At 47.5% G+C, this 21,268-nt stretch overlaps 1 protein-coding gene across 1 annotated transcript in view; it reads left to right on the top strand.

Annotated features, from left to right (window-relative positions):
* Positions 1-21,268, top strand: part of COL4A2 (collagen type IV alpha 2 chain) — a 162,254-nt gene that overhangs the window by 43,679 nt on the left and 97,307 nt on the right. Inside the window, 1 exon segment of the mRNA XM_026493593.4 lies at positions 3,003-3,083. Coding sequence (XP_026349378.3) covers positions 3,003-3,083 — 81 coding nt within the window.

Here is a 21,268-nt window from a genome sequence, read left to right as displayed (position 1 = left end):
AATCAAGGGTGGACCCGAAGGCTTGGAGCATGGGCCGTGGTGGGTGGGGGCTTTTAGTATTCTTCTGTTCGGGGGACGCAGACAGGGGACCCCCCAGAGCCGTTCACATCCTCCTCATCCAAGGTCCTCAGGAGGGCATTTGTATCTTGAGAACGTTCCAGAGCTCGTGTCCCATCAGGGGAATACCGAAGCTCAGGTCTGAGGTTTGTTCAGTCTCTAAGAGACGTCTGGAACACATGCTCTGCCCTAATAAAGTAAATACTTGTATTCATCCTGGAGATCTGACATTCCAGTTCATGGTACTTAGAGCTCTTGTAGATGTTGGAATTCATAAGAATCCCTCTGTAGGCTATGCAAGATGTAAGATGCTGATGGGAAAATACACACACCCATTATACACACATCACACACACACGGACACATCACACACACACACCTCACATCACACACGCACACCCCACATCCCATCACACACACATATACACCACATCACACACAGACACGCACACACAGGGCTGGGATCTCCGTGATGGAAACTGGCTGTGGCTTGTGGAGGGAGCCTGCCTCTCGGTGACATATTCGTCACCTCCTGAGACGGGGTCCCTGAGCCATGGCACATGGTCGAGGAAGCGTCAAGATGAGAAGTTACCAGACCTACAAGTCCCAGCTCCAAAAGCAAACAGCACTGTTAAATTTTAAGCAGGTTGTGAAGAACTCATTTCTATAACTACGTCCAGTACATATCCTAAATCTAGGACAGAAAGTCTGTTAGATCGATTTAAAATCATTTCAACCATTGATTTATATCCAGGGATTTGGCAAGTGTCTTTAAAATCAAAATTTAAAAAAGCCTATGAAACTCCAGATGGAGAATGTGAGTTTATGCTTCACCCTGTAATCCTTAGACCGAGGCGTCCCCCTGCCCTTTCCAGGCAACTGGCAAATGAATTACTGTGGGAACCAGGGACACCTGCCAAGCCCCCTATTCACATCCCAGTCGTACGTAATACAAAGTAGAAATGTGACTGCCCATCTAGACGTCTCCCTTTGGCGTTCAGAGTAATCCATAAAACCAATGGCTTCACATGGGGCTGGATTTATAAAGACCAAATATCCAAAATGGTAGGATTTAAAAATGAGCCCCACTATATATAAACATTGAAGCCATGAAAAAAAATGGCACATACCTAGAAACATGTTGTGAGGGCATGAAAGGATTTTAAATGTGTTTATTTCTCTACTACGGAACTCAGACTGTCTCACAAGATGATAACCAAGAGATCCAAAAGGCTTCAAGGTGTTGGTTTGAGATTTTCAGATTTTTTTGAATTCTTCGAAGTAGTGATGATGCGTCAGATACCAGAGCAGGTCAAGGCTAGTGTGGGGACACAAGCAACGTGGGACTCAAACGCTCCATCTTGTAGAAGGTTGTTCGCACAGGACAGGAGTTTATCATCTCTACAAAAAGAACACTGGGTAGTCGTTGCGGTCCTAGGTAAACTCTGGCCAGGTAGTTCTGAGTCACAGTTCACTTGTGCGGCCGGCCAAGGCTGCACGTCCAGGAAGGCTCGTGGGCGTCGCGGAGGTGACAAGCCAACACCACGTCCATCTGCACACGAGCCGGGAACAGGGAAGACCTGGCTGATGGGCTAGCATGAAAAACAGACAGAAGGCTTAGCAGAGGGAGTCCCCAGGTGACCATCCTGTTTAGTCATTGAGACTTAACTTAGAAGAGAATGAAACAAATGTGGCGAAATGCTCTTTTGTGTCAAGTTGGAATGGTCTGTTATCTGGGGAGTGTCGCTTGCGGGGTAAGGTTTGGCTTGGCGCTCGCCAGAAGCTAACCACGTCCAGGGCCCCTTGAGTATCAGTGCCCGCCAGCTGGGCGGTCTGCTGGGCTGGCCGAGGGTGACGAGGCGGGAGGCAGACAGGGATTCCCCTGCGCTGCTGCGTAAGTCACCTGTCATGCAGATGGCGGAGGCAGGGCTGATCAGGAAGGGGAGAGAAGAGGGTCAGTCTCATTGTCACTTCCTACTCAAACTATTTTGTGCTGTCAACAGTCTTAGTGCAAAGTCCAAGTCCATCCTTTACCTAAAATACTGAGATCAAGGGCAAGCAAGCAAGGCCTTGGAACCGTTGGGATTGTCCCAGCAGAGAACTCCTTCCCTTCACCCCTCGCTTCATTAAACAGTCTGCCAAATAAAGACGGGAAAGCCTCTTCCCTCCATCCCCTCCTCCTTCTGCAAACCACTGGGTCTCACAGAGAGAAGGGAAGGGATGCCCTCTGTTGGCACCACCAGGATGTCAAGAACTCTGTGGTGGGGGTGAGGGTCGGTGAACCCGTGAAGTGTGTTTGCAAGGTCCTCCTCCCCCTCGGAAGCCCCTCTCCCTTTAGCTCACCCGGATCCGTGTTGTATGATGGGGCCCAGCATGGAACCTAACCCCGTCGTGCTCACCTTGAACACCCCTCCTCGGGGCGGCCTCCCCCACAGTTCCAGGAGAATGAAGGGCCACTTCCTACACCGGGAGTTTCTCCTTCACACTGAAATACTTCACACAGAGTGTCCCTATGGGCGCACTGCACACGGGATCCCTGGATTAGGGGGATGTCCTCCCTGACTAGCCCAGGCCCTAGCTTGGCTTCTGGCATTGAGTAGGCACCTTTAAAAGGAGTATTGACCATGAAGGTACAACATCTCGAGTGACCCCAGTATAAACTCTGGACTCTGAGTGATGACGACTCGTCAGTGTGGGCTCATCGACTGTGACAAATGAGCCGCTCTGTTGGGAGGAGGGATGGCTACATGTGTAGGGGGGTAGGGTAGGTGCACGGGTGCTCCCTGTACCCTTTGCTGAGGGCCTAGAACTGCTCTAAAAAGTAAGGTCTACTTGTTTTGAATGGAGAGCTAGTTGCTGGGGTTGGACGGGCTCTCACAGATGATGTGCTAGTGTCGTAGCGGACAGCGTTGGCGATAACACGTTCTTTGTGCTTCCTCGTGCAGGGCGTGAAGAAGTTCGATGTGCCCTGCGGAGGGAGAGACTGCAGCGGGGGCTGCCAGTGTTACCCCGAGAAGGGAGGACGGGTAAGTCGCAGCGTCACGGAAATAACTCCTTCTAGTCCAGACAAAAGGGCCTTCAATCACCTGATTGACAGTCCCATACTTTCCTGAGAAATTTAATACGGACGGGTTCTCCCGAATCAGAATGGACAATGACATAATGCAAAATTTGGTCAATGTATACCACGTTCCCAATAGAGAACGTTAACTTTCTTACACATCTTTTGTTCATTGTACGAATAGTTATGTATATATAATGCAACCGCTATTTATACTATGATTTTATACATAAACAGAAATTCTGTAAAAATATGATCTAAAGAACACAGGGTTGTGTCTACACCCCCCCCCCCCCCCCGTGTAGATGTTCCAGCCAGAGGGCACGAGCCTCCTGCCATGGAGAGTCACTCTCACTTTCAAAATTGGTCTACTCATCCCCCGAATGTCCTTTATGTGGCAAATTTCATCAGCCAAGTCAGAGATAGTGGTCACTCCCCATTATCCCCAGGACCCTGGCAGGACCTGAATTACGGTCTGATACTGGGGTTAGTGTGTTCAAAGGGACTGGCTTTCCCAGAGCCATTAAAGCTGATGTTTGGGTCTCAGCATTACTGATTTGTAAAAGATATTGTGTATAGTTCTCTGTTTAAGCCCATTTTCGTGTGGGGAGCAGTATTTCATTTTATGACCCAGAGTCTTTTGAGTCTTCGTGCCTTGGGATCATGCTTCCCTGGGGTCTCCTGCCGGCCTGGGGCCGGGCTGGGAGGGGCGTTGGGAGGTGTTGCCTGCGTCCCCTGTCGCTGTTGAATCAGAAACGGCAGCACCCCGTGGGTGTTCCAAATGCGCCTCACCACCCCGAAGCCCGCGGTCAGTGTTTGCGGTCCCCATCCCCATCCCCAGGAGGAGGACTCGTCTCGGTGGAGCTTGGCCTCTGTGGCTGGGCATGACACCACACACCCTCTCCGACCTGAGTCCCCTCCAGAAGCCAAATAAAGTAAAATCTGTGGTAAAGAGCCCCTTTACTGATGTGGTGGTCTTCCTCACTGATGGGTGACTGACCAACCATCCTTTCCATGCCGAAGATCACCCCTGAGGAGGCTTCGGTCCCCACGTGCTGGGTCCTCCCCGGGCTGCCATCCTCGGGACAGCCCTTGCTGTAGATGTTCTCAAGGTTGCTCTGCTTGGAATGGGGACGTTCTGCTCTAAGAATTGCTAATTGAAGGTTTGCATCAGTATTTCGCAAGGACTGAGTATTTTTTAAATATATGGAAGCCATTTGGTGAGATTTAAAATCCCCCTGGGTCTCTTGCTATAGATTTTCCCAGGAAGCTTCTGGAGCAGGGATGACAATGGCTCACTGCAGAGCTCGCTGCTCCCCCCTCTCCCCAGCAGTGGGCAGCCGGCCTTATATGGGCGTGAGGAAGAGAAACTGGTGGTTTACAGATACCGCGGGACTCGCCTGGGGGGAGGGAATTCAGCTCCAGAGAGACTCCGCATTCTTCTCCGTGTGATCAGCCAAACGGAACCCAAACAGAGCACAAGCTTACTGGGTCTATTCTTTTTCACTTTTTTATGACTGTTTAATGCAGAACTGATCTCTTAACATTTCTCCTAATGGTTTTATGTGAATTTTGTTCTTCAGTAAAGACGGTTCATTTTCATTTAAGGATGGTTAACATGCGTTACGTTAGTTTGGGTCTACAATATGATGAGTCAACAGTTGTGTGCATCCCTCTGTGCTCCTCAAGATAAGTGTGCCTCAGTTCCCTTTACCTGTCTCATCCCTCCCCCCACCCACTTCTCTGGCAACCACTAGTGTGTTCTCTGTATTTAAGAGTCTGGCTTTTTGTTTCTCTCTTTTCTTCTTTGTTTGTTGGTTTGTTTCTTAATTTCCACATAGGAGTGAGATCATATGGTATTTGTTTTTCTCTAGCTGACTTATTTCACTTAGCATTATAATTTATTTTAATATATGATGCCATCTACATAGTTACGTACTTATAATGCCAGGGGTCTTCTCGGAGCAGTTATTAGGAGGGAGATTTCTAAGGGTCCCTGGGTCTTCCTAATTCGGTAAGTTTGCATCGAGCTCTTTATTTCCCCTCGGCCCTCATTAACACAACAGCCTAAGACCTTTTCTCTACCTTACCAAGTAAAGTAGGTAATGGACACCCACACTGGCCAGCGCCCCACGCTGCCCCAGACCTTGCAGATAGAAGTCAGGGTGTCTTAGCAGTCAGCCCCGGGGCTGCCCCGGGGACCTGGATGTACCGTTGGGCATCAGTCACCAAGGTGCTAGAAATGCTGGTGGCGAGTGGTAGGGAAAGGCGTCTGCAGGAGAGAGAAATGACACTATGTATCACTTGCTCAGCCCTTTGCATCACCGGGGGTATCTGCTGTTAGGACGCTTGGGTCTACTTCCTCCAAATGCTTAAGATACAGTATCCATTTCAGTTCCTCAGGCCGAGTATATGTACATTAAACATTTGTTAATTAACAGATTTACCCAGATGTGTTCCTGTAGACGGCAGAGCTATTTCCGTCCTCCTCTTGGATTGATAATATTTTTTGAAAGTAATGTAATGCATAAAAATAGCAGCTGGACAGATTCTGCCGTTAGAGAGCTGAGTGCATAGTTCGTTCTTTCCCACAGCTTCCCCAGGGCCCTTGCCATAGATTTTCCCCATGGAGCTTCTGGAGCAGGGATGACAATGCCTCACTGCAGAGCTCTCCCCTCCCCCAGCAGTGGGCAGCCCGGCCTTATATGGACACGGGGTAGAGTTCACTCGCTCCTCACCATGGTGACAGCCGACATCAGAAACTGTATGTTACTGGATAACTTGGACTCAAAGCAGAAATCACGAATGTGCTATGGATTCTGATTCCAAATGAATTCTCGTGTTACCAAATGAATAAGCTCAGTCTGAAACATCTTCTCCGGCCCTAAGTGGTGGGTGGTGGGTTGTTGCAGGGGGAGGACTGTTTCTCATAGACAGAGCCATCCCGCCTGTGGGTCAACGGTTCCAGCAGCCAGGGCATGTAGGGCAGAGGCTATGTCCCAGCTGGGTGTGCACTTCTCACTCCCTGGCCAGAGCTGGAGGGTGCAGAGGGGTGATCTAGACCCCGTCCCCTAGTTCACACGGGAGGGAAGGAAGACACCAACATGGGGGGTAAATGACCTGCTCCAATTCTGTCCAGAACAAAACGCAATTTTCAGACATTTTGCACGAGTTCTTTCCCCAGTGTAGTAATATTCTGTGCTTGTATTCCTCCTCCCATATGAAGGGGACTCTCTGGGGATGGAGGAAAAGGACATGGGCCAGATGAAAGGAGGTCTGGCCCTCTTTCCTCAAGTTATGACTCCCTGGTCAGTTCTCCAACCTTCTTTTCAGTTGTTCCGGGAATTCAACATAACTTTAAGAAATGAACTAGGGGCGCCTGGGTGGCTCAGTCGTTAAGCATCTGCCTTCTGCTCAGGGCGTGATCCCAGGGTCCTGGGATCAAGCCCTGCATTGGGCTTTCTTCTCCGCTATGAGCCTGCTTCTTCCTCTCCCACTCCCCCTGCTTGTGTTCCCTTTCTCGCTGGCTGTCTCTCTCTCTGTCAAATAAATAAAATCGAAGGAAGGAAGGAAGGAAGGAAGGAAGGAAGGAAGGAAGGAAGGAAGGAAGAAAGAAAGAAAGAAAGAAAGAAAGAAAGAAAGAAAGAAAGAAAGGAGGAAGAAATGAACTAATATGGCACCTGAGTGGCTCAGTCGGTTGGGTGTCTGACTCTTGATTTCAGCTCAGGTCATGATCTCAGGGTCGTGAGATCGAGCCCTGCGTCGGGCTCTGCAGTCAGTGGGAAGTCTCCTTGGGATTCTCTCTGTCCCTCCCCCCATGTGTGTGCACACACTCTCTCTCTCTCTAAAATAAATAAAATGTAAAAAAAAAAAAAAGAAATGCATTAGTACTTGATTGCCATCTGCACTTAAAGTAAACCATTGTGCATATATTGCAGTACTGAAAACGCGTTAGTCCTACTTTGCCAATATTCCATGTGTTGTAGACACAAAGGAAGTCGACTGACTGACTTCTCAGACTTCCTTCACCACTCTTGGTCCTAGGATCACCAGCACCAGACCAAGTGGTGTGGCCCTCTGACTTGTCTCTATTCGTTTTACTCTTTCTTTCTTTATATATTTTATATTTTCCCTTCTTCCGTGGGGGTGGAGGGCCGCTGGCTGGAGGCGTCTGTTACAGCCCTTCTGTGGGAGCAGAGTGGTGCTCCGGGTGGCGTGAAGATTAGTAGCACAGAAAGCCGTAAGGAGCACAGGCGAGGCGTCTGGTTGAACAAATAGAGACAGCTTTGTCCTTGCTCGTTAACTTACCTAAAGGGGTCCTGAAATTCTCGGGTTTTTCCAACTGAGGTCAGTTTTAATTATTTCTGTTCCTTAGGCAGGTTCGCGTTCCCCCAACCCTTTGGCTTTTGACTGTAAATGGGACAGATAGGTTATTCCAACTTTTTAATGCCAACAACCTTCACAGGGCACCTGTTTCCCTGAGCAGCCGGATATTTTAGAAATTGATAAATACCAGACACTGTTTAAGTCCGAATTGTTGGGAATTGTTGAGATGGTCGGGCTACAGTGGGAGAAAGAGAACCCACAGCTTCAGCTGGTTCCCGGAACTCTGTGCTCAGCCCGCGCGTGAGGGCACGGGCATGTCCCCCAGCACTCAGCACTCAGCCAGCCATGCTCGCCCCCCGTGGGCCTGACAGCGCGAGCCACAGGACCAGAGAGGAGTCTCACGTGCAGGGTGGCCACAGCCCTCCACAGGCTGTGTGTAGCTATTGTGTTCTTTCCTACAGCTGAGAGTTTCCCACAGTCTGTGGGTCCCTGGACTTGAGTCAAAGTATGAGTAAATAATTCTTAACCTCACAGGATTCCTTAAATTCAACAACGTAAATCAAAGCAAAAGAAAGCAGAGAGACGCTGAGTGAAAGGGGAAGCAGGAAGAGTGGACAGAGGACTGGCGGAGGTGGGTGGAGGCAGGTGAATGGGCAGCAGAAAGACTCACTGTGTTTGGCGCTTGCTGTCAGCTCAGAAGGGCAGCGCCCAAGACGGGAAAGCAGGAAGCTGAGGCCTAGGCTCGGGGACAGGGGGAGAGGGGTCCAGAGCCGCCAGGAACGCACGCGGTCGGCAGGGTCTTCTCTCTGCAGTGAGCTGCAGTCTTGCTCCTGAGAGAACCTTCTGTCCTGTGTTGCCATCACAAACCGCAGCCTCACATGCGAATAGCCAGGATTTCAACGTAAAACGGAAACGGCTCACTACGGATCCAAAAACCAGGTAGAGCCCCGCAGCGCCGTGGGGAGAGCCTCCGTTCGTGGTCCACGCCCGCCGCAGGTCTCCATGGCAACGCGGCATCCGCAGACACTGGCGCGGGTGGGTAAGAGCAAGGGCGCGGCCGCCGCAGACCTCTGCCCGGAGCTCCACGCAGGCAGACGCTTCTTCATGGTGCACTCCGCACACTTCACGGAAGCCACCTGCGCTATTTCCTGCGCTGTCACAGCCCAGAGAGGATGGCGACTTACTCAGAGAGAGCGGAGACATCACCTGGGTCCGGGGCTTGGAGAACCCCGTCCACACATAGCTCTCACCCGCTTTCAAAGTCGTGTGGTTCTTTTAGTGTAGTTTTGGGAAGGCGCTGGTTCTGCCTCATCCGGGGCCGCGGTGGCTGAGCACCTCGCCTGCTGGGTTAGTCTCGGCAGTGGGAGTGGTGTTCCAAGAGGTGTAGACAGTGTCCACCTAACTTGATCACTTGTAGTGAGGTGCTCTTAAAGATTCCTGTGTATTTATTTTTGAGAGAGAGAGAGGAGGAACAGAGGGGGAGGGACAAGCAGACTCCTCACTGAGCACAGAGCCTGATGCGGGGCTCAATCCCAGGACCCTGAGATCATGACCTGAGCCGAAACCAAGAGTAGGGCGCTCAACCGATGGACCCACCCAGGCGCCCCAGTGATGTGCTTTTAAAGTGACGTTTCTTATATATTTGCCGTCATAAGAAAACCCCGGCTTCCTTTTAGCCGTGGGAGCCGACACGCATTCAACACTCACACAAGCATCGTGTACCATCTACAGACAAGGCACTTGTCTAAGAAGGGGGTGCGTGAGTGAACGGGGGTGCCCTGAACAGCAGGGGCAAAGGGAAACACTGGGGGCAGGCAAGGTCCAAGAGCAAAAGTCAGGGACGGTGAGGAGGTTGTGTCCGAGTCTTGGGGAGGTGAGAAGCAGTTTGGGAGACGTCCCTAGAGAAGGCATGTGACTTACAAGTCAAGTCACAGAGCTTTTCCTGTGGGGTGGTTGGCGAGGTTCGTGTTTTGCTGATCCTTCCATTGGGGTCTAGTTCTAGCCAAAGAAAACGCCATGAAACTCACACACAGCCATAGCTGGCGACTAGAATTGGAAAACAAATGTGTTCATTCGACACACGCTGATTACGCATTTACCACGTGTCCACTCCCGTCTCGGCACCAGAGGACAGACGTACACAAAGCAGTCAATATCCCTGATTTTTCGGAGCTTCCTAGCCCCATGCTCTCCAAAAGAATCTACTGCAAAGACGGAAATATTCTGTATCTACGCTGCCCATCACGGCTACTTGAGTATTTGAAATGTGGTTAGTGAAATTATTTTAGTTCATTTTAGTTAATGAAAATTCAAATTCGATAGCCTCTGTGGCTGCCATGGTGAAGATCCCAGTTCTAGCGAGTGTGGACTTGGAGAGCGGGGGAGACAAGGAACTCATTGTGAATCTCTAAGAATGTTCTAGATATCAAGTCCTAGACAAAAATAAAGCACAAGATAAAATCAGGGTTTTGCGAAAGTAAGACTTGGTTTTTGCAAGCTGCTGGGCTTATCTCTTTACAGAAAGGATGTTATCTCAAAAACATAGAGACCCACAAGCAGGACATTTTGAAAGCGGTGTCTGTGCCAATCGTGATTCATTACACCCTCCACCTTGCCCGCAGCCACTTGCGGGAAATTTGCGTTTCCAATGTGAGCTCAGATCAGGGCCTCCCCTTTTGGAAACTCCCTGCCCAGTTCCTTTGGTGCAGGAGACCTTGGGTCCTCCAGCCCTCAGCATTGGAACAGCAGGCTATTCTTTCTCTTTCTAGCAAGATCAAGTAAGCATTTTCATAAAGCAAGGCCTTCAGGACGCTGTTGTAGAGATGCGTTAATGGCACAGCTGGAGAAGAGAAAAGCAATGGCAGGAGCTCTGGCCCACTCTCCGCTCTCGCCAGCCCAGTATGGTAATTATTTCATTCGTCAGAAGGACCATTATGACACAAGTCAGGATTTGATAGAAAACGGGCCAGCTTGGAGCTCATCCAAATGGAAGAATACATGATTAAAATCCTAAAAAGACAAAATTATAATACTGCGTCACTGAGTGGACTCAAAGAACATCATTCTGGACAGAATCTGATGGCTGAAAGTCAATGCTTACAGAGAAAATGTGTCTTCATTATCGTTGAAATCACCATATTCTTTACCCCCAGGACAAACTACCCTGCGTTGTTTCCTGCCAGGAAAACACATAGTTAAATAAGAGAAGCCAGGGAAGCCACTGGTGAAGATTAATCACAGTGGTTGTGGCCTCGCCTTCATCAGCCTCCAGAGAATGGCCTGAGACACGGCTGCTGATGGCAAGCAGATATTTGACAAATAATGGCGTTAGCAGAGATCACATTTCCGACAGGAGCAGTCCATGTTCACTGACGAGTAATAAAGCATTGACACGTTGACTGTCTTAGTATCTGAGTGCAGAGGAAGAATTTTCAACGTTCTCCTATTTGATTTCTCCATTTTCCCTCTTTTTGTGAACACTACATACAAACACACCCAAACGCTTGTTCTGGTAGCCCGCGCCACATCCCTTCATGATGGAGAAATCCTGCTGTGCTCGAGATTCCAGGTGTGGCTCACGGAACATGGTTGAGTCGGTGCCCCAGACACAACCACGTATCCAAACGTTCTCCTCGGAATTTACACCTAAACAGACGACGTGTTGAGTAGACATGGTCAGAGCTCAAGCAGAAGAGGGAGCTGCGTTGAGAGAAAACCTTTTTTTTTTTTTTTTTTTGTACTTAGGTCTCTGTTCTCCCAAGCCCTTGACCATAAACTGTGATCAGATTGTGTGTGTGTGTGTGTGCAGAACACCAAGCTGTTGGTGAAAGTATGGTTTTTGCGGAAGCACAAAATTGGCCCTGAGAGGCCGGCCGGCTGGTCAGAGCGGGTGGAGGAGCCCCTGGGAGCTCCCCGTGGATTCTGGGGGCGGCTGGAGCCAGCAGAACCACGGGACACAGGCTGTCCACACCAGCCTCTGGCCCTGGGGGTGGTGACCAAAGGATTAAGTGGGCTCTGGCCCAGAGTTGACAGTTGTAGGGAAATGGCCTTTCATGGCTTTAAGGAAAATAGAACGTCAGTTCGGGATAATGGTGATAGCAATGATGTTGTGTCTCAATTGAAAATCTCACACAGACTCCAAAAGACTGCTGGTAGACAGGGGAAAGAGAACTGAACATATCTACTGTTCTCCAGACCTAACCAAAGCTCTGCCTCGAGAAGCCCTTCGTCTTTCTTACCTTCTGATGGAATGTTCTGACAAGTATAGCATTAAAGCATTTCCCCTTTCTATTACAGAAAGAGCACCAGTCTTCAAAGACCTTTGTTTTGTTTTATTCACTTCCAATTCATTCTTAGTAAACAATTGCAGGATTTCTAAAAAGACCAGAGCAAGGTTGTTACCAAACTTGATTTGCTTTCTAAAAGTAATTCTAAAAATAGCAATGTTTGCTCTGAGTTTGTCTTCTCTCACGCGCGGGAAGAGTGTCTCGCACGGTTTGGTCTTCCTATGGAGCGAGCGTGAGCGCCGCACCTGCCCGCACAGTTCATCTCAAAGTGCTTCCCAGGTGGGCGGTCTTAGAAGGGGCTGGACGCCGCGTCCACGTACTCTTGCTGCAGGCTGCTTCTGTAACAAACAGAAAACGAGTAGAGCGTGTGGCAGTGTTGAAATTACTTTTTGTTTTCTTCGAAGATAGTAAAATAGTAACGAGAGAAAAATGGCAGAAATGACCAGACCAGCTGCGCACATTTTCCGTGCTGCAGGGCCTTTTGACCTCGCCACCTAAATGAGCACATCCCGGGGGTAATCTGGGAAGAAGGGAATCAGGGTCCTCCCGTCTCTGCTTTATGTTCTTGCTCCACACGTCGGAGGGCGTTTCACTTGTCCGTCAAAGTCACAGAGAGACACCATGTGCATCACTGGCGGCTGGATGAGCATAAAATAAATTTATTTCTAACCGCTTTAGGCATTTCAGAATTTTCTGAAGAAGCTGCCCGACCTGAGATCCTGAGCAGCCTGTGATTCTGAGCCCTCTGGCATCCCACCCAAACTAGCCCATTGTGGTGTAGACAACTAAATCATTCAAGTCGTCCCATGTCTGACTCATGGGAAGTACAAAGTAGGCCTTCAAAAAGGCATATGTCCCCACTGATGGGAAAGGTCAAAATATCCCTGTCCCTTCCCTCTCTGTGTCCAGCCTAAAAGTTTGAATTCTAAAAGAATGGAAGCGGGCAATGCCGTCCCTGTAACCCACTACAGACCCTGTGTTGAAGACCCTTTCCCCCTGAGCCACCGTGAGGACCTTAAAAATCCCACCATAGAAACAGAAGGTTTTGTATCCAAAACACTGCTGGGATGCATAATTCCTCAAGGATTGGAACCAGAAAGGGGGGACGGGGAAGGCAAAACAAAGTGGAAATGAATTGGAAGTCATTAATGCTGGGTAAATAATATCTTTGGCCTCACAGTCCTTGGCCGCCTTGTCAGCATTGGTGTTTTTTATTAAACTGTTGTCTTTGCGAGGCACTGTAATTATTCTTCAAACTTAAAATCTGTTTTAAATAAAGAAACAGAAGGACGAATGAATTCTATGTGAGCTTGGGCCCTGTAATGAAAATTAAAGTGCTGGCATGTTTTAGCTCTGCATGGTAGTAATTAAATTTTTTTTAAAAAATACACTTCAAGTGGCGATAATGGCGTTTTTAAAGCCTTGTGAGGATAATGGTCGTATTTCAAAAGAACCCAAGCATCCAGATCAGTTTGAGGCGTTGCACCCGTATTTAGCATCTGTCAACAAAGCTAGCGTTTCTCAGATTTGGTAGAAGACGTGTTGCCAGGGCCTCTGAGGATACACAAGTCTGCAACGAGATGGGACAAAATTCACAGAATTCCGTAATTCTCTAGGAAGCAGTTCACTTCTGTTTATGTGGCTTTTAACATCCTGCTCTCCAGCCCAGCCCAGAGAAGGGGCAGATCTCATGCCCCAGCAGCCAGGGGCACCAGCCACGTCCCCACAGCAGCAGGAACGAGGGCTGAGCAGGAGGAGGCCAGGCTTCCTGCACTCGGAGGCCTTGGGGTGAATTCCTCCTCCTTCAACACCTGATATTTTACAAATATTTGTATTTCTCTCCAGAGAATGAGAGAATTATGGGTCTAGTACGTTGACAAGCCTTCTCCCCACTGTCCCACCCAGGAAGAAGGGAAGGAGACAGGAGACTGATGAGAGTTCTTTCTGGACTTGGAGGGCTTTCCTGGAAAAATAAACAAAACTCAGAATAGATTTATATATATCCAGAGTAAAATCCATCTTCAAAACTCCATTAATGAAAAGTGTAGTATATTATCACATAAGAAAATAATCTAACTCCTAACTCAACGTTGAACCAAAAAAGTTCAGCTCTCCTTCAACATCAGAATTTTCCTTTGAGACTTGCAGCTAACATTGAGACCCACTTAAAATTTCAAGATATTAAGATTCATTTCATAGGCTTCACTTAAAAGAAACCCAGTGGCAGACATGCCATTGACAAGAAGTTAAATAAGCCTGTGCCGTGGCTGCTCTCGCCAGAGCTCTCGAGGAAACTGCCCCCTAGGAAAAGCTTAGCTTTAACATGAGCCTGCTTCCCCTGCAGGAAGGAGCCCTCCCCCATCCCACCCGCCAGTACACATGAGCATGGGTGTCCCAGATGTTGGTGCCCACGTGCCACTCCGGCCCGGGCCCCTCTGCCCCAGTGAGCTTTCCCTTTGCTCATTCCTCTGTCAACCCTCAGTCAAAGCTCCTTCTCCTCCACATGTACTGATCTCAGCAGGATTTAGGAAAGCACACAATCTCCTAACCTTTTTCACATTAAACTCTCAGCTGCTGCTTTCACTGGACCCCTGACTTCCTGACCCATCACTCATATGAAGACTGTCACCTCATCCTCATCACCTTCTTCTGAGTTTCTCCTTTTTCTCCTTCGGTCCTGGCCATCAGATGTAAACCTAGCTTTCAAGCAGCTGCCTAACCAGTGTGGAGGGCACAGAACTATTTCCTCCCTGGATCTGGATGCTACACTTCTGAACCCCATCATAAAATCCTGTCACCCCTTTTTCACCAAACATGCTCCTGCATTGGCTCACATGGGATGTACTTCCACCCAAAAATCCAGGGCCTTTTTTCAATAAGTTTTTGTTGTGCTCCTTTTTGTTTTTGTTTTTTGACTATTGGTCTTCCATGCATACAATTAATTTTTGAACCCCAATCCAGGATTTTGCTTTGACTGCTGTGAGGTTGCTGAAAGATGCACCCAGCGTTTCTGACTTGGAGATGGGGGCATGTGGGTGTTCTGCCCTGAGTGTTTCTCTCTTACTTGTCCAGTACTGAGCTGATTCAAACACAGACATTCCATGAAGATGGCTAGTAACCAAAAAGGAGATTTCTAAATGTTAATTGCCACTGATATTTTTAGGACTTTATTTTGAGGATAGCATTGATCAAAAGGGGTATGTGGCCATCTGCATACCCTTGAGTAGAATAATCAGACTAAGGAAGTAAACAAAAAGAACTTTGTGGATGAAAACAAACTCCTGAATTCCCGAAGATTAAAAAGACTTCTTTAGTAGAAGGAAATAAAATTTAACAAAACGGGTGCCCTTCAAAAATGTCAGTTATCTTGGAAGGAAAGATGAGTAATGGAAATCTCATGTTGATCAGAAGGCTGAATAGATTAGTCCCATGAAACTGGCATTGACGGAGGGCGCGGGGCCCTGGACTGCCATCCCATGTCCCTTCCCAGCAGTCACGGGAGCGGGCTGAGAAAGTTTCCCAGATAAGATCATTCCTCCTAGAATTAAGGTATATAAGATACAATAAATAACCCCAGGATTTTGGGGTTATTTTTAGGCTTATTATATATTTTAGGTTTATTTAATATTATACATATATATATATATAATAAATATATTTTAAAAATTAAATATATATCTTTAGGTTTATTACATATTTTAGGTTTATTAAATATTATATCTTTGATGTGCACATGTTTCCAGGAGAATAGCACTTTGCTATCATAGAAAACCCTTTATCACACGCTCAACATGGCATTTTAGTTATTTTTAGCATTTAATCTTATCTTAGAAATTAAAATGAAGCCTCGTGTGTATTTTGAATGCCCTTAAACTTTATGAGAATGCACTATTGCCTTATTACACTTGTCCAGTTTTTATATCCAACCTAGTCCAGATGTTCCTAAACACTTTGCCCAGGAATTGATGATTATTTTTGAAAACAGCAAGTGTTCTAGACCTCCTTGTCCTTTGGGCATGAATATCCCGCATTCTTTAGGAAACATGGGGAGGTGTCACTGTCCTAGGAGAGAACTCTGGGATCAAACTTCTCTTCTGGTCTGGTTTTGGCTGTTCCAGGAATTCGGTGTGTCATTCCCATTTCCCCCCATGTGCCCCAGTGATCTCTATATTCTGCTGGCTGTGCGTCAACAGGAACTCCCAGAATAAACCGGCAGGGAGCTGGCTCACAGATAGGAAGGGAGGCAGGGGCTGCGGGCACTGCCAGGACCACACTCCCACCCTGAATAACTGGGGGAATCCCCTCACCTTCGCTTTGTTTTTAGATAAGAATGCAACATCCCACTCTGGGAGTTTCCAAGTATCCTTACTGTATTTCACGGAAATTTAGAACATAAAAGAAACACATACAGTTGGATCTTTCCAGAAGTTATTGACAATGGTGCCATTGATTTCCCAGAGCCAGACACCCCGGGGCCCGCGGAGGACCGTGGAGGTGGTTCCTTTGAAAGCGGGGGCACAGGTCCTGACACAGGGTGGGGTCACGCACCAGCAGAAACACTTTCCCAAAACCTCTCAACAGACATTTTTGTCCTAGAAAAAAAAATAACATTTCTGTCTCTGAAGACTGGGTCAAATTGACCCATTTTACCTCCCTGCAGATTGTGAGCTATTTCAGAATCTGAGAGTCTCCTTCCAACAGGTCAGGGCGAGGAAGGGAGAAGTGCTGTTCTGTGTAATTTGCTCCTGGGGAATCTGCCCAGTGTTATCATTTCAGTCAAGATCATCAGTGTTACACTATTGTTTCAAATTCAGAGGCATCTTACTGTTTGGATAGAACTGTGATTCGTTTTTAACATGAGCTGTTTCTGGAAGGCAAGTAAGCTTTTTTTCCCCATCTATAACAATCTTTTGTCCTATTGACAATAGAGAAACCTGGAAAGACAAAATTTCCTATTTAAACTACAGTTATTTCTGCAGTACTTTAAATCCCACCTTGTGGTCACTATAGCAAAACATATGCATATATATATATATATATATAATTTTAAAACCTTCATATGAAATAATCATTAGTATCTTGTTCCATTTTTTAAACATAGCAGGTGTTTCCTATGCCTTCTTGGCAGGCTTTGTTGTTTGTCTTTTGTTTGTGCGTCTAAATTTCCCATTGTCTGGGGTGTGCACAATGCCTGTTATGGAAGATTATTGTTCTGGTTCACATGGTTTTATTTCCAAACTTTGGTGTGGGTTCTGTTGTATGTTGGCCACTATGGAACCATCTACCCCATTTTTGAATAGCCATATGGTGTAGTGACTAAACACTTATTTTTGGACACATAGTATTTCTCAGAGGTGGGATGTCCGCTACCTGTTTTTCCAATTAATAAAGAATCATAATGATCCAACTGTAGCTTCTTCCTGCCAGCGCTCTTACTCATTTGGAGGGCCTGGTCTGCTTCAGTAGCTCACGTGGGCTGCAGGATACCCAGATGGGTTCAGGAGTCCCCTCACACGTGCCACCCAACGAACACCAGTGTGTTGCAAAGGCATCTTGTAGGTGGGAAAATGTTCCACACGTGGTAGCCTTCTCGACCTTCCTTGATATTTAATCAGACTTTTGGTAGCTAGTACATTTTCGAGAACGTGTTTGATCTTACCTTCACGGAGTGTCCATTATAAAAGGTTCCAGGTGGTGAACTATTAGACTTCTTTGCTTTAGCGAGTAAGAATCAAAATGTCTCCTAGAACACTCCTTCCAATGGGATCGGCTAATAACAGATTCGAAGCAGCCATTACAGTCAAAACACTGTACTAAGAAATTTTGTAGCATGTAGGATTGAAACAAAAGGCTTCACTCCTATTTCTGGGTGTGGCTTTGTTACACCCTGAGGGTGTTTCCCATGCTGAGGAACACGCCTTCTGATAGAGCCACGGCTCACGGATACTCGGCTGTGCACCCAGGATAGAAGTATCCCGCTAGCAGGGCTTGGGGACTCTGGGAATCTGTGGTACCCCTGAAATTATATCCAACTCTGCTGAATTTTGTATGAAAATCCGCCACATCTTAATCCCGCCATCTTTCAGCATCTGTTAAATTGGCTTCATCTTATCTCTGTGATTTTTTTTTTTTTTACTACTTTTTAACTGTAAGTCGATGAGACATGAGCTAAGGTGAGCATCCATTCTATCTTTACTCTTTTTTGGATTTTTCAGCTCTTCAAGGAGATAACATAGTACTTGACAGTCATAGTCAGATTCTGTACGTCTGCAGGGTAGACTAAGAACCCTGGAATAGCTCCTCAAATTATCCAGCTTGAGAGTTTTCAGTGGAACCAAAGTTTTATTAATAAGACAGTTGCATCAGGTTCTGTCTTAGCACTTGCTGTGAATTAAAGGGAAACAGAAGACGGTGCCCAGTTGGGTCACCGTGCGCCATGATGGTGCCCAGCACTTCCTGGTGGTGAACTGTGGGTGAGGTACTTGCCACTGCTTTGCATTCACTAATTCACAATCCTCACAAGAGACTGTGATGTGGCCCTTGGTGTACGCTGAGGAAATCAAATCGAAAACAAGAAAGTGAGCTGTCCAAAGTTACATCGTTGGCGCTGAGGAAATCAAGTCAGACCCCGGCCCCAGAGCCCACACCCTTGACTTCTCCTGGAGGGCCCCCTTTAAAATCTGAGTATCATGTTGCACATTTGAAACTCAGTTGTTCCTAATTATTTTTTCTTTCTCAACCTATAATTTCTGCATCAACTATTTCTTTTTCTAAACAAAACCACTAAGCCAGAGAAGAAACAAAAATATATAAAGCCACAATTTTGTAAATTAAAAATCCATCCTTTCCCCATCTGCTTGTATTTATCCTCTTCTCTTCTCCTCTGGAGGCAGCTCTGTTCCATGAATTGGCAGATCTCCTACTTGAAAACCAGAAGGCTCTCCAAATATGGCAAATGTTCTCCTCATTTCCCTCAACACCAACTGTTCTGCTCCCACTGGGCTCCGCCTTCCTACTCATCTCTCCCACCACCCGCCCCATCTGACCCCTGTAACGTCGTCCTGATTGTACTGCCAGAGTTTCATTAAATACATGGTTTTCTGCCCTCTTCAGAAGCATTCCCAAAGTTCGAGAACCCCCTTGAATGGACTGGGAGTTTCTCAGGTCATTCTTAGTCTATGAGGGGGCAATAGAGTAGCTCTGACAATAAGCCTCCTTAGAGGCTTGTTCAGTCCCAAAACTAATTCATGTAACCCCTGGTTTTAAGCCCCATTCTTTCTAGGGCCCTTTCACTTTAGAACATACCCCCTGACACAGGAAATATGGGAGACATCCTGCAGTACGAGGAAATGCGGTGTGGATGGGTTGTGGCATTCGTGCTAAGGTGTTCCGGGGTCTTGGTGTGCGGGCGGGAGAACGGCAGGGAGGAGTCTCTGCTTAGGAGTCAGATTCCACCTCTACCGCTATGTCTCGTGACTGTGGAGGACTCACAGTTATTCCTTGACCCTCAGTTTCTTCCTCTGTGAAACAGGATAGAGGTGCCCGTCTGATGTAGCCCCAGTGAGGTAAAGTTCTTCAATGCCTCGTTCTGTGTCTGGCAGGCTCTCCGTGTTCAACAAAAGGTGGACGTTATCATGAGCGTCTTATTTTTCCCTGAAGATTCCACAACTTGCATCCTCGTCATCACATAAAATGCAAGTCAGCTGGACGTTTCTGGGGTGGCAGGGTTATGGGTGAACTCCCTCCAGTTAAGACGGTGCCGTCGAGAGGGCGGGCCTGCTGGGACCCCTGAAATTATGTGACCCCAGGAGAAGCCTTCCAAAATAAGCCCTGGGGTCACCTCTTTAGAGACTCACCCACACACACCCACCTTTTCCTGCCTCGATTGTGGAGAGAGCCATGAAGTTGAGTTCCACTCGGTAAAACAAGACTAAAGATTCAAGTAATAGAAAAGCATGTGCAAGAAGTAAAATCCCCCGAACCCAGGCTTCCTAAAAATTAGCCTAATTTGTAGTTAATGGTTTTACTCAGACATAATTTAAACATATTGCGAGCGTTTTTTGACAAAGCTTTTCTTTGCAGAACTTTTCTGGTTGAAAAAATAAAATGCGTATCGTCAAAACGTTTTTCTTATTAGCCATCAAAACTCGGATTGGAATAGAGAAGGGTTTGCTCTAAGAAAGAACAAATGGGGCTTGTGGGAACCCGTCAGAGGCCCGAGCACATCTCAAAAGAACATTAAAACCGCTGTCACGTTTTCAGTGACTCTGGCAGAGGGGATGGCCCAGGTGTCTTGAATCAGATTACAATGTGAAATAGAGAATTTCCACAGGCTTCATCAGGCCTCTGTTCCCTGGGAATAGTGTTTAAAAGTGAGATGCATGCATCTTTAACTTTACCCCCGTTTATACTGGCTCTTAGTCTTGTAAGGATAAGTATCCGGGGTTTGCTCATCACAGAGTCTGCAAATAAAGCAGAGACATCAGGAAATAAAAACAAGAGGGAAAGAGTAGTGTCCAAAGGAAAATGGATATGGAATGAATTCAGAGACTTTGGGGTCTAGAAAGGACCTCCTCCCGGGCTCCTACATCCCAGCAGCCTCGCCAGGAGGGAACAAGACTGTAGAATTACAACAAATCAGACAGGATTTTAATGTTGATTTAAAGAGCTGGGAAGAAATAATAACTGAAGCAAATTGATTACAAGAAACAAAAATAATCAGTAAGATCTGTTTTACAAGGAAACCATTGATGCAAGATTCCATCTGTGACAAAGCTCGTTTTTAAATCTGCCCCAATAGGCACTTTCTGAGTGTAGCGTTCTCTACGGACAGCCTTTGGATGCTATTCAAGACTTAGAAACTCTCTGAAAGACTAGGAAAAATACTTCCGATCTGATCTACCCTATCCTTAGGCAAGTAATGTAATCCTTGGGTACCTTTCCTCGGCCCCAGCGGGGTGAGAGACCACCTGTCCCACAGGACCACGGTGGAAAGCCATGTGTCGATATCAGTAGGACAAAATCACGAATGAGAGCTGGTCCGCAGGAGACAGAACCACTGTGTCCCCTGGTTTGCTCCCCAACGCCTGTGAGGGGATCATGGGAGTGGCAGCGGCAGGTGGATTTCGAAGTGTCCTTGGCAGTGACTCAGAGGAGCACACCTAGTCCTCGGGCACCGCGGAGACTAGACCTATGGTCTAGTGTGGCTGCACCAGGCATGCTGGGCAGAGTCTGGAGACACTTGTCACAGCTTGGGACAGGGTGTTCCTGGCACCTAGGGAGGCTGGAGGTGCCGGAAGCACCCTGCCACGCTGGGTGGCCCACAGCAGAATTACGTGGCGCGAGTGTAGTGGGCTGGAGCCGGGAGGAGGGGATGCGTGCACGTGTGCTGGACGAGCTCAGGAAAGCCCGTGCAGAATTCCTCTGGTGACCTTCCCGTCCTACTTCTCATTTCTGTGCTTGTTTCAGCAAATGTTTGAATTCCTACTGTGTGCCAGCTGCCAGGCCCTGCGTTGAAGAACCGGGGGGGAGGGGGAGG

The sequence above is a fragment of the Ursus arctos genome, unplaced genomic scaffold (assembly GCF_023065955.2).
Source record: "Ursus arctos isolate Adak ecotype North America unplaced genomic scaffold, UrsArc2.0 scaffold_10, whole genome shotgun sequence".
Taxonomy (NCBI): Eukaryota; Metazoa; Chordata; class Mammalia; order Carnivora; family Ursidae; genus Ursus; species Ursus arctos.
The sequence above is the reverse complement of the archived record's forward strand: the minus strand, read 5'-3'. Positions and strand labels throughout refer to the sequence as shown.